This window comes from Panthera tigris, chromosome B3 (assembly GCF_018350195.1).
Source record: "Panthera tigris isolate Pti1 chromosome B3, P.tigris_Pti1_mat1.1, whole genome shotgun sequence".
Classification (NCBI taxonomy): Eukaryota; Metazoa; Chordata; class Mammalia; order Carnivora; family Felidae; genus Panthera; species Panthera tigris.
Window position 1 is genome coordinate 42,756,028 of NC_056665.1, and position 12,001 is coordinate 42,768,028.

General features: G+C 47.8%; 2 protein-coding genes across 2 annotated transcripts in view; one reads left to right on the top strand and one right to left on the bottom strand.

Annotated features, from left to right (window-relative positions):
* Positions 1-1,405: 1,405 nt before the first annotated feature.
* Positions 1,406-2,461, bottom strand: C2CD4A (C2 calcium dependent domain containing 4A). Its single transcript, XM_042987686.1, has one exon. It carries the CDS (start codon positions 2,459-2,461, stop codon positions 1,406-1,408), a length of 1,056 nt encoding a protein of 351 aa, XP_042843620.1.
* Positions 2,462-11,203: 8,742 nt separating this feature from the next.
* The window catches only part of VPS13C (vacuolar protein sorting 13 homolog C), a 193,366-nt gene continuing 192,568 nt past the window's right edge, over positions 11,204-12,001 (top strand). Inside the window, 1 exon segment of the mRNA XM_042988726.1 lies at positions 11,204-11,358. Coding sequence (XP_042844660.1) covers positions 11,259-11,358 — 100 coding nt within the window. The 5' untranslated portion in view covers positions 11,204-11,258.

Here is a 12,001-nt window from a genome sequence, read left to right on the forward strand (position 1 = left end):
TTTTTTAAAAAGGCAGGGGCACCTGGGTGGCTCAGTTGGTTGAGCGTCCAACTTTGGCTCAGATCTCGATCTTGCAGTTTGCGAGTTTGAGCCCCACGTGGCGCTCTGTGCTTACAGCTCAGAGCCTGGATCCTGCTTCGGATTCTATGTCTCCCTCTCTCCCTGCCCCTCCCTGCTCTTGCTCTCTCTCTCTCTCTCTCAAAAGTAAATAAACATTTTTTTTTAAGCAACAAAATAAAGTCCCACAATGATATATTTGGATGTATGCATAAGAAAGAAAGAAATATGCTTGTTTGGCAGTGAATATGAGCAAGGGAGGAAAATCATCCTTAATACATAACAAACCTATTATGACTATCAGAAGCCAGAGGTAGAACACTATTACAGGTATATTCTAGACTCCTTCCCCTAGCACATTAACTCAGCTGGGGCCAATTAGGCTAGTGCCCCCCCCCCCCCCCCCCCCCCCGGCTTTTCTATGACTCTGAGACTAGTTAGCATCTTTCTCAGACAGAGCCTTGGCCATTAGCATGAGATAATAAATTACTCATTTCAACCAATTTGCTTTTCCACTAGGGGGTGAGAATGTGAAGAGACCCCAGACTCAGAATCAAAGATTTCAGATGTAAGTTGCAGTCCCACAATAGTAATGCGATGAACCCTTCAGATGCTGGTATTATTTCCAGAAAGTAGTAAGTAAAACACTGATTGCCTCAGTGCAAATCCTGGCTCTGCTCTATTTTTTGTGCCTCAGTATCTTCATCTGTAAAATGGGGACAAATGTGCCTGTCTTTTAGGTTTGGTTTTAAGAATTAAACAAGTCAATACTTGCAAAACTATTATTATTTTAACTTGGAAAATTAAAATGGCTTCATTTTTTTCCAGTGCTTTTCCAGCAAGATGTAGCTAAAAGTATCAGGTTGGAGTTTTTTATTAATAATTCACTGTTGACCTTGAGCAAGTTACTTCACCTCTCTTGGCCCCAATTTTTCACCAGGGTCTTAAACAATGCTGCAAAAGTAATACACGCTCTAAGATGGTCTCAATGGATGTTGTGAAATAAACTTCAATATGAGGAGGTTGGAGCAAATAGACCACCAGGACACCCTCTAGTTTTAAGACTTCCTGTGATTCATTATCTCCTAATAGGTCCGTGGGGAACATGAAATGCAATTGTGTGTCCATATAGGGAAACGCTACTGCAGAACGCCATACCACTTGCTGAAGCGAATTTTGAAGGTTATTTACCCAAACTACTACATCCTTTATTATAACTAATCCAGCAACATATGTGCCACTATTGGACTGACCAAAGGCGTGAGTAGAAGAATAAATACACTTTCATTTTGTCCGAAGCGACTGTCGGTGTCCGAGTTGCCAGCGGTCCGAGGGCGCCCCGGAGCCCTCAGGGCAGCAGCAGGGAGCCCAGCAGCAGCTCGCCCTGGCCCAGCGGGCGGCCCCGCTCCAGGCCGCGACCCCGCTGCTCGGCCTTGACGCGCACGGCCAGGCGGCGCACCTGCTCCTCCGAGAGCCCGTCCAAGCACACGTCCTGGTGGAAGGCGGCCTTGCGGCTCCGCCGGACCACGGCGCTGCGCTGCGAGCGCGGCTGGCCCGGCGGCCGCAGGACGAAGCTGACGCGGCAGCCGACGGCGGGGGGCTCGGCGGCTCCCGCGGCCAGGCCCTCGGTGCCCAGCAGCCGGACGCGGAGCCGCCCGCTGGCCCGACTGTACTCGGCGGCCAGGCGCAGGGCGCCCCCGGCGCGGCCCAGGGCCACGGTGCCCTCGGCCTCCAGGCGCTCGGGACGCGGGCCGGGGCAGGGCGGCGGCGGCGGGGACGCGGAGGGGGCCTGGGAAGGGGGGCCCGAGACGGCGCCGCGCTCCTCGTCCTCGTCGCCGTCCCCGCTGGACACGGAGGGGGCGCGGACCAGGCCTCGGCTCGTCCGGGCCCGCAGCGCGCGGCTCAGCAGCCGTTCGGGGGCGCGCAGGAGGCGGCGGGCGCGGGCCGGCGGGGCGGGCGCGTCCCGGGTGGGGCGGAGGCCCGCGGGGAGCGCGGGGGCGGAGGCAGGAGCCGAGTCCCGGGGCACTAGCGGGGCGGCTGCAGGGCCCCCGAGGAAGAGCGACTCCTTGCGGCGGGTGTGCGGGCTCTCGAGCAGCGCGCAGAAGCCGTAGGCGGTGAGCGCGCGGGGCAGGTGCGGCAGGGATAGGGCTGCCTGCGAGCGCGGGTCCCAGTCTGTGTGCGCCGCGCTGTAGTCTATTTCTGCTGCTTCGCTCCAGGAAACCCGAAGTGCAGCCAGGGCCGTGCAGGACGCGAGTCGTGGGGGGATGCAGAACTCGGGGATGCGGTCCGGGGTGAGCACGTTTGCACACGCGGCGGGAGTGAGGGCCGGGACTTGGTGCGCCCGACCTTGAAGAATCCCGTGCCTGCGCTCAGGACCAAAGCGGAGCCTCTCCAGGCACCACATAAGGACGCGGGTACGGGAACCCGAGCAACCTTGTGCTGGTGCTGGTCGGCTTGCACTTCGCAAGGGTACCCTAGTCAGAGGGAGCCCTGCGAGGCGCAGCAATTCCCGTGTCTTGTTTCCTACTTTAGGGGTGCTTTCTCCTGCCTCCGTGGGACAAGGCAAACTGCCACTCAGGCTATTGCAAGCTGTGTTTCAATGACTGCAAAACAATCGTTCTTCTCTCGTCTCTAGTAGTCTTGTACACTTCGGGGCTTGTTGATTTAATCTCGATCCTCCTTCGCTGGCCTAAGGCGGAGATTATCAAAATGTTGGCTTCCAACTTTGGTCGCGCTGTCGTCAATGCCAAGAGGCGCTTTGCTTGTGCAATCGCCTCCCGAATCCTTGGATTATTGCACTCTAGTCCTCAGCGAGAATTAAAACAATTATTATCCCCTCTAGGACTCACGGCTTGCGCCTAGGCGAGTTAAACAAGGATGCGTGGAACCCTCCTAGCGTAGCTGGAGTCCGGTGTCTGACGGTTGTCTGCACGGTTCTGCGAGAGGCACCGAGCCAGAGAGGAGCGCCACCTCCGGTAGGTTCAAAGCGTGCGAGGCGGGATTCAGCACCGCGGTTCTAGGACAGCCGGTCTGAGCTTTTATACCCGGGGGCCCTGAGCGCTGGCCAATGGGCGGGCGCGAGACGTCCTGCTCTGTAACCTGACGCCAGGCCTTCAGCTCTGCCAGGAGGATAGGTCGACTGCGCAAATTTCAAGACTTGAGTTCCTTCCCTTCCCTGCGTCTGGTGGGGGTGTTATTCTCAGGAACCCTAAACAGGTTTCTGTTTCCTCACGTGCAGAAAGGAATGCATGTTTACTATATAGAGAGTCATTGGGAGGATTGGCCCACATGTGAATGTGAATGCACCCATCTCTAAAAGAAGATAAGAGTCGTGTTTTTCTTGTTCTTACCTAATATCATCCCCATCCCCCAAAGCCAGCCTTCGGAATTTCTTACCTGCTTGCTGGTTTTCGGTCTTGATTTTAAAAGTATTTCCTCTGTTAATTATAAGCCACTCTGGGCACAGGAACCTTATGGGATGCTGAAAATAATTCCTATCTTGATCTGGGTGAGGTTACATAGGTGTTTACGCATGTTAAAAAAAAAAAAACAACCTCTTGGAATACAATTAAGCTTGCTTATAAGATTGTGTGTATCTTATACCTTAATTACAAAAAAAATCACGACTCACTTCTTAAGCCATGGGTGCTGATTTTTGCTTGGGAAAATATACTCCTACATATAATTGTGCTGTTGGAACATTCCTTTGAAGGCACCCAACCACCTCTGGCTTTTCCAGGCTGTACCCACCTGGGATACTCTTTTTCTTCCATTTGAAAACTGACCTATGTTCATTCTGTAAGAGAACTGCTTCCAACTAGCTCAGATTAAAAGAGATCTGAAGTATTTTGTTCAGCATTTGAGTGTATGCTATTTCTACTTAAGACACTGCCTTGGTAGTTAATAGCTTTTACAAATAATGTTAAAAAATTAAACAAAATATTGTTCAGTGAATTGAATCCATCCAAAGGCGGTTGTAGGATGGGGCATGTGCATTTTGTTTCCAGCATATACATGCACAACACTGTGCTTGATGATTTACATATAGTCTCTAGAATTGTCACATAAACCTGTGAATTGCTGATTATTCCTAGTAACTTATCAAGTTCTCATAGTGATGGGAAATTGAGGAAATAATACACATTAGTGGGCATAAATGAGTTGCTTTGGGAATTAAATGAATGTAATAATGTAAAATATTTAGCATTGTGCCTAGAACATGGTAAGTGCTAAATGCACAGAAGTGGTGATTATTAGGGGTGCCTGGGTGGTTCAGCTGGTTGAGCAACTGACTTTGGCCCAGGTCATGAATGATCTTGTGGCTCGTGAGTTCAAGCCCTGAGTCAGGCTCTGTGCTGATAGCTCAGAGCCTGGAGCCTACTTCGGATTCTGTGTCTCCCTCTCTCTCTCTCTGCCCCTTCCCTGCTCACACACTGTCTCTCTCTCTCTCTCTCTCAACTATAAATAAACATTTAAAAATTTTTAAAAGAAGTGGTGATTATTAAAGATAATAAAAATAGAAGAGAGGCGGGGCGCCTGGGTGGCTCAGTTGGTTAAGTGTCTGACTTCAGCACAGGTCATAATCTTGCAGTTCGAGCTCAGCGTAAGGCTCTGTGCTGAGAGCTCAGAGCCTGGAGCCTGCTTCAAGTTCTGTGTCTCCTTCTCTGTCTGCCTGTCCCCCACTTGCACTTGGTCTCTCTCTCTCTCTCAAAAATAGATAAACATTAAACATTTTTTTTTAAATAGAAGAGAGGTTGAGTGCTATGGTTGAGAAAACTGGGTCTGAAGTCAGATCTTGTTTTGATTATAGAACAGCTCCTTATTATGTCAACTGAGCAAGTTATTTAGCCTTTCTAAGCCAGTATCAAATGTACAATAGTAGGTGAAACCTTTGAGAGGTAATGAAATTAATTACGGCATAAAAGAGACCCAGGAGAGCTCCCTCACCCTTTCTGATAATAGTTTGTACCTGTAGGGTTGTCATAATATGTCATGCATAATAAGATCATGCATGCGAAGAGGTTAGCTTGCAGCCTGACCTATATGATGTCTGATTTTATATTTGTTGTTATTATAGAAGAGAACAAATGCTTGTTAATTCATTTATTCATTCAAAGCAATATTTACTGAATGCTTCTTGGATTTCGGCCACCATGCGAGGCAGGTGGATCCAGGCTGTACAAGATCACATCAGCTATAGACATCTATCAGAGGAGCAATGATGAAATATTTGAATTCTGTCTAGCTGAGGCAGGAGTGAGAAGAAACTATTCAACAGGATTTATATACTTAATCTTGGTAGGGGGGCAGTGTTGGTGGGTCCCTGGCCTTGCCATGCCCTTGACTAGCTACTCTTTGTCTTTGTATCCTCTCGATGCCTGGCCAAAATTTTGGGGGGCAGTGCTAAATCTATGGGAGAATGATTGCTGAATTATATACTTGAGGGTCACATGCATATGTTTGGACTCAACTTTTCCCAGGAGACAAGAGGCTGTTAGCTCTGCAAGTGAGAGCCCAGAGAGTCCTTGGTTAAAATGGTAAGGCTCCCAATCTGAGAAGTTAAGCAAAGCTATGTTGTAGTGGGAGAAAGGAAAAAAGCACCAGAGAATGAGAAATGATTTAGAGGTGAAGAAGTACAGACTTTGGAGTAAATCTGTCCTAGGTTGAAATCTGTTCTGCAACTTTTTAGTTATGGGACAGTGGGCAAGTTAATTAATCTCTTTGAGTCTAAGTTGTAAAGTGAGGGTAACAATATCTACCATACGAGGCTGTCAAATGAGGGGTTTGGGTTAGCCATATTTGTTTTGTTTTCCTCTGGCTCTCAAATTTCTCCAATTCACTCCAGTGCTTTCTGACAGCTAATCTTCCTAACTTTTCTGACAGTCCATGGTGTTAAGTTATTCTCTAGCTTTCTCCTCCATCTTTCCCCCCCAAATCCTTTTTGCTTCTCTCAATGAAAGGTTAGCAAATAGTATGTGGGTATGAGGCAATGTGAAGTGAGAATTTATTTTTCAGCTTTTAAGCAAGAATTGTTAATTTTTCACAAGTATTCCTAATTTTGACTTCCGTTTTTTGTTTTTGTTTTTTTAAGAGAGAGAGAGAGTTCTAGAGTGAGCCGGGGAGAGGGGAGAGGGAGAGAGAGAGAACCTTAAGTAGGCTCCATGCTCAGCATGGATCCCCACTGGGGGCTTGATCCCATGACCCTCAGATCATGACCTGAGTCGAAATCAAGAGTAAGATGCTCAACCTACTGAGCCACCCAGGCGCCCCTGACTTTAATTTTTTTTTAAGTTTACTTATTTATTTTGAGAGAGAGAATGAAAGAGCACATGACAGCCAGTGGGAGACAGAGAGACAGAGAGACAGAGAGAGAGAGAGACAGAGAGAGAGAGAGAGAGAGAGAGAAAATCCCAAGCAAGCTCCATGCAGTCAGCCAGGAACCCACCATGAGGCTCCATCTCACAAACCGTGAGCCGAGATCAAGAGTGGGACACTTAACCAACTGAGCCACCTAGGCACCCCACCCCTGACTTTCATTTTTTTTTAATTTATTTTTTTAATTAAATATAATTTATTGTCAAATTGGTTCCTATACAACACCCAGTGCTTATCCCAACAGGTGCCCTCCTCAATGCCCATCACCCACTTTCCCCTCACCCCCCATCAACCCTCAGTTTGTTCTAAGTATTTAAGAGTCTCTTATGGTTTGCCTCCCTCCCTCTCTGTAACTTTTTTTTTTTCTCCTTCCCCTCCCCGATGGTCTTCTGTTAAATTTCTCAGGATCCACATATGAGTGAAAACATATGGTATCTGACTTACTCTGCCTTATTTCACTTAGCATGATACCCTTCAGTTCCATCCATGTTGCTACAAAAGGCCAGATTTCATTCTTTCTCATTGCCAAGTAGTATTCCATTGTATATATAAACCACATCATTTTTATCCATTCGTCAGTTGATATTTAGGCTCTTTCCATAATTTGGCTGTTGTTGAAAGTGCTGCTATAAACATTGGGGTACAAGTGCCCCTATGCATCAGCACTCCTGTATCCCTTGGGTAAATACCTAGCCGTGCTATTGCTGGGTCATGGGGTAGATTTATTTTTAATTTTTTGAGGAACCTCCACACTGTTTTCCAGAGCAGCTGCACAGTTTGCATTGCCACCAACAGTGCAAGAGGGTTCCCATTTCTCCACATCCTCGCCAGCATCTGTAGTCTCCTGATTTGTTCATTTTAGCCACTCTGACTGGCGTGAGGTGGTATCTGAGTGTGGTTTTGATTTGTATTTCCCTGATGAGGAGTGACGTTGAGCATCTTATCATGTGCCTGTTGGCCATCTGGATGTCTTCCTTAGAAAAGTCTGACTTTCATTTTTAACAGAAATTACTCACCTGTCATTTTGCTCACCTGTTTTTATAGCTCAATCCCACATTGCCATTTACTTTTGCAATTGCCTTTGTTGTCTGCGTTATTCTTAAACCAGAATGAAGGTAAGAACTATAATTACTACAGTGTTCGTTATCTTTAAACCTCTGTATCCAAATTCCTTTGGGTGGAGTGCTATACATCAGAGTGCTAATGGTGTTTCTTTACATTTGTTTGTTTTGGATTAGGACTGTAAATATCTGATTTCTTCAAGAAGTATGTATGATTTGGGACATTACTGTATGCACATAACCAAACCTTCAAAACATTTTAAAAGGAAAATATTAAAATTTAAAGGCTTTTTATATTATATGGTAATAGCATTATTTATACTGCCAATTTTGAGCTGAATTTTCCACTCTGAGGTTTTCTATTCTTTCATTAACGTTTCAAAGTAAGATCTCTGAGAATTACTACCAGCCTAGCAGTTATTTAACTATAATTATTGAAAGACAAAAGGGTGGCAATGTTCGGGGAGCTAAAGGAAATTAATACCTGCTGTGTAATTTGGGGTAAATTGTTTAATATCCCTGACTTTAATTTTCTTGTAAAATGGGGCCAAAACTACTACCTGCATTTTACTTATTTCACAGATTTTTTTCTTAAGGTTACATGAAAACTTCCTTATAATTCATGATAGTTCATGAATTATCACTGATTATTAATAAAATGGAATAAGACATATAAAAGCACACACATTCTTTCAAAAGTGTAAAGTACCATAGAAGTGCAAGGAATTATTATTATACAAGGATTAGTATCTTCCCTGTCATCTTGCACTGTTATTTATAAATGCTTACATTGTTTGCTTCTTAACCATTTTATGGTGCATACCTATTCCAACCGGAACATAATATTGTTTATTTGCTTTCCCCTCAGTGCATAGTTGGTGCGAGTGTACAAGGGGAGAGGGATTGTTGGAGGAAGTTGTGTGGACTAGAGATATCTTGGGGACAGCCTGAGGAGGGCGTTCTGAACACTGGAAACTTATTGGGTATTTTTGAGCAGGTTACTAACTTGAGTTCACCTGTGCTTTGGGAAACTCGCTCTGGTGGCAGTGTGTAGATGGAGAGGGGGATAAAACGGAGGCCAGTTAGAAGGTGATTGCGTGCTCCAGGTGAGATTGAAGAATTTAGGAAATGTGGCAAAGGCAGAATAGAGCGGTTTGGCTTTTAATTGGTTGCAGATGGTGAAGGAAAGAAGTGCAAAGTGCCTCCTAGGTATTTGGTCAGGGTGACTGAGCAAGGAGAACTAAATGGTTAAGGATTAATTTTCTGTGTGTAGGAGTGGAGAATGGAAGTGGGTACTGATAGTACTGGTTAGTTTTGGTTCTTCCTTTTACATCCATTTTACATAATACTAATTGTAGTCATTTTGATTTTGGTTTTCTTCTCCAATGGATTTTGAATTTAATCAGTGATTTTTCTTTTTGATCCTGTCTTAGTCCATTCAGGCTGCTATAATAAAATACCATATAGACTGTGTGGTTTAAAGACAATGCAAATTTATTTCTCACAGTTCTGAAGAATGGAAGTCTAAGATCAAGGTGCCAGGAGATTAAAACTCTGATGTGGACCACTTCCTGGTTTATAGGCGGCCATCTTTTTGCTGTGTCTTCACATGGCGGAAGGGGTGTGGGAGCTTTCTGGGGTCTTTTTTTTGGGGGGGGGTGTCTTTTTTTATTTTGAGAGAGAGAGAGGGAGAGAGAGAGAGAGAGAGAGAGAGAGAGAGAGAGAGAGAAGATGGGGGAGGGACAGAGAGAGAGAGAGGGAGGGAAAGAATCCCAAGCAGGCTATCAGCACAGAGCCCGAAGCAGGGCTCAAACCCACGAACCGTGAGATCATGACCTGAGTCGAAATCAAGACTAAGACGCTTAATCAACTGAGCCACCCCCAGGTGCCCCATGTGGCTGGGTGGGGGCTGTGTCTTTTTTATAAGGGTACTAATTCCACTCATGAGGAGTCTTCTTCATTACATAATGACCTAATCACCACCCTAAGGCCCCACCTCTCAATACCATCACATTGGGGGTTAGGATTTCAACATGAATTTAGAGTGGGGACATAAGTATTCAGTTGACAGTTGTTTAGGAACAATTCATACATAGTTTTTCAAACATTATGCATGGCAAAACAGTTAATAAATGCTTGTAACTACAAATACTCTTAGCATTTCTTAGGTTTATTTCTGTTCACTGTATCTCAACAGCTTTTTGAAATATATTTCAGAAAATGCCCAGGTTCCTAAAGAGAACTGGTTTGTCAATGGGTGGTTAAATTTTATTTAAAAGAATTTTTTTTTAACGTTTATTTATTTTTGAGAAGGGAGACACAGAGCATGAGCGGGGGAGGAGAGAGAAAGAGGGAGACACAGAATCTGAAACAGGCTCCAGGCTCTGAGCTGTCAGCACAGAGCCGGATTTGGGGCTCGAGATCATGTCCTGAGCCAAAGTCCGACGCTTAACCGAATGAGCCACCCAGGCGCCCCAAATTTTATTAAGGTACAGAGTCCTTGCATTATAAAAGCCCCACTTTCCATGTCTTGACCACACTAGAAACAGTTCAATGGTAGTATGGAAGAAAATGACATACTAACCCATAGCTAACCCATACTTACTGAAAACGAGAAAGATAAGAACAAAATGCATGTTCGGTAGCCATTTTATCTTTCATCCTACGATGGCGTTCTGTTCACCCTCCTTCCACTTTTAAATAATTAAAAATTTCCACGGGCCTGGGTGGCTCAGTCAGTTGAGCTTCCACCTTCTGCTCAGGTCTTGATGTCCTTGTTGGTGAGTTTAAGCCCCGCATAAGGCTCTCTGCTGTCAGCGTAGAGCTCCCTTCGGATCCTGTTTCCCTTTCTCTTCTGCCCTATTCCCGGCTCGCACACACTCAAAAAAAAAAAAAAAAAAAAAAAAAATTAAAAACAGGTTTTTTTTAATGTTCATTTTATTTTTGAGAGAGAGACAGAACGTGAGCAGGGGAGGGACAGAGAGAGAGAGGGAGACACAGAATCCGAAGCAGGCTCCAGTCTCCCCACTGTCAGCACAGAGCCCGATGCGAGGCCCAAACTCCAAGCAAAACTATGAGATCCAGACTGAAGCGAAGTTGGAGGCCTAACCGACCGAGCCACCCAGGCGCCCCAATAACAAAAAATATTTAAAAGTTTCAAGAAGCAGAAAGAAACGCAGATGTTGCCCCAGGTGGGGTTAATGTAGCAGGACAAGGTTGCAGCGTCTCCTTTTCCCCACCTGACCCACAGGTGAACATGTGGTTACATAGGAGGAGCTCAGGGTGGATACGGGGCCTGAGAGGGTCGGTTCGGCTGGAGGCGAGGCGCTGGGGAGCTGCTTTCGCCCAGGACGGCGAGCTCTTCGGACCTGAGGTCCACGGGAGGCGACGGCAGGCCAACAGCGGCCACAAAGATGTCGCTGTGCTCAGTAACTCCTGCCCTTCCTTTTCGCTAACATCTTCCTCCTGTGGGGCCTCCGGCACGGCAGCAGAGGCAGGCCCAAAGGCGGCCTCCCTGTCTCTCCTCCGCCCTCCCTCGGGTGGCCGGGGCCGCGGCTGCCGAGAAGCAGCCAGCTTGCTGCAAGGCTCCTGCATCCTTCGGGTCCAGGCGGCAGCGGCGGCGGCGCGCATGCGCACAACCCGGGTCACGCGCGCGGCGCGAGGGCGGGCCGGCGCCCGCGGGGCTGTGGTTCGCGGCGCGGGTCGCCGCCCTCAGCTGCGCCGGGCGGTTCCGGCTCCTCCCTCTCCCGGTTCCTCGGTCGCACGATGGTGCTGGAGTCGGTGGTCGCGGACCTGCTAAACCGCTTCTTGGGGGACTATGTGGAGAACCTGAACAAGTCCCAGCTGAAGCTGGGGATCTGGGGCGGTAAGCGAGAGGGCGTGCATGGCAGGCTGCCCGCGCTGGCGGAGGGGCCTACGTCGAGGGCTCTTACCGCCCGGCTCCATCCCGGGCCGGGCTCCCTTCGCCTCCCGAGACTCCGCCTCCGGGGAGGGCGCTCGGCGGGGCCCCCCTCCCCGGACGGCAGGTGCGGGGTGGCGGGAGGCCTGTGCCACCGCCACGGGTGCCGGGGTACCCGCCTGGGGTGGGGAGATGCGGCAGGGTCGCGCTCGCGCTGCCCGCGTTCCCAGCTTTCGCGTCCCCGAGGCGGTCCCCCTGCCCTGTCCCGCCCTCTGCCCACCTCGCAGGGTCCTCTCGCTGCCTTCCTTAAGAAACCTTTCTGCTCCCGCACCCTGTGCAGTGGAGACTGCTGCGTGGTTACACACGCTCTAATAAAGTGGCACCAAGGAAGAAGAAAAAGGAAATTGCGTTTCACAGTTGCCTTCTCTTGGCAGTTGTTGATGAGCAGGAACTGGGTTTCTTCTCTTTAGGATTGCAGGATTTGGGAGGGGGTCCATCGACCCCGGAACATCCTTAGGAAAGGCCTGTTCGTATGGCTTCCTACTATTAATACTTTCAGCTTTTGAGAAAACGACTTCTTCCCTTAATATTTACTTCACGTCAGTAAGAT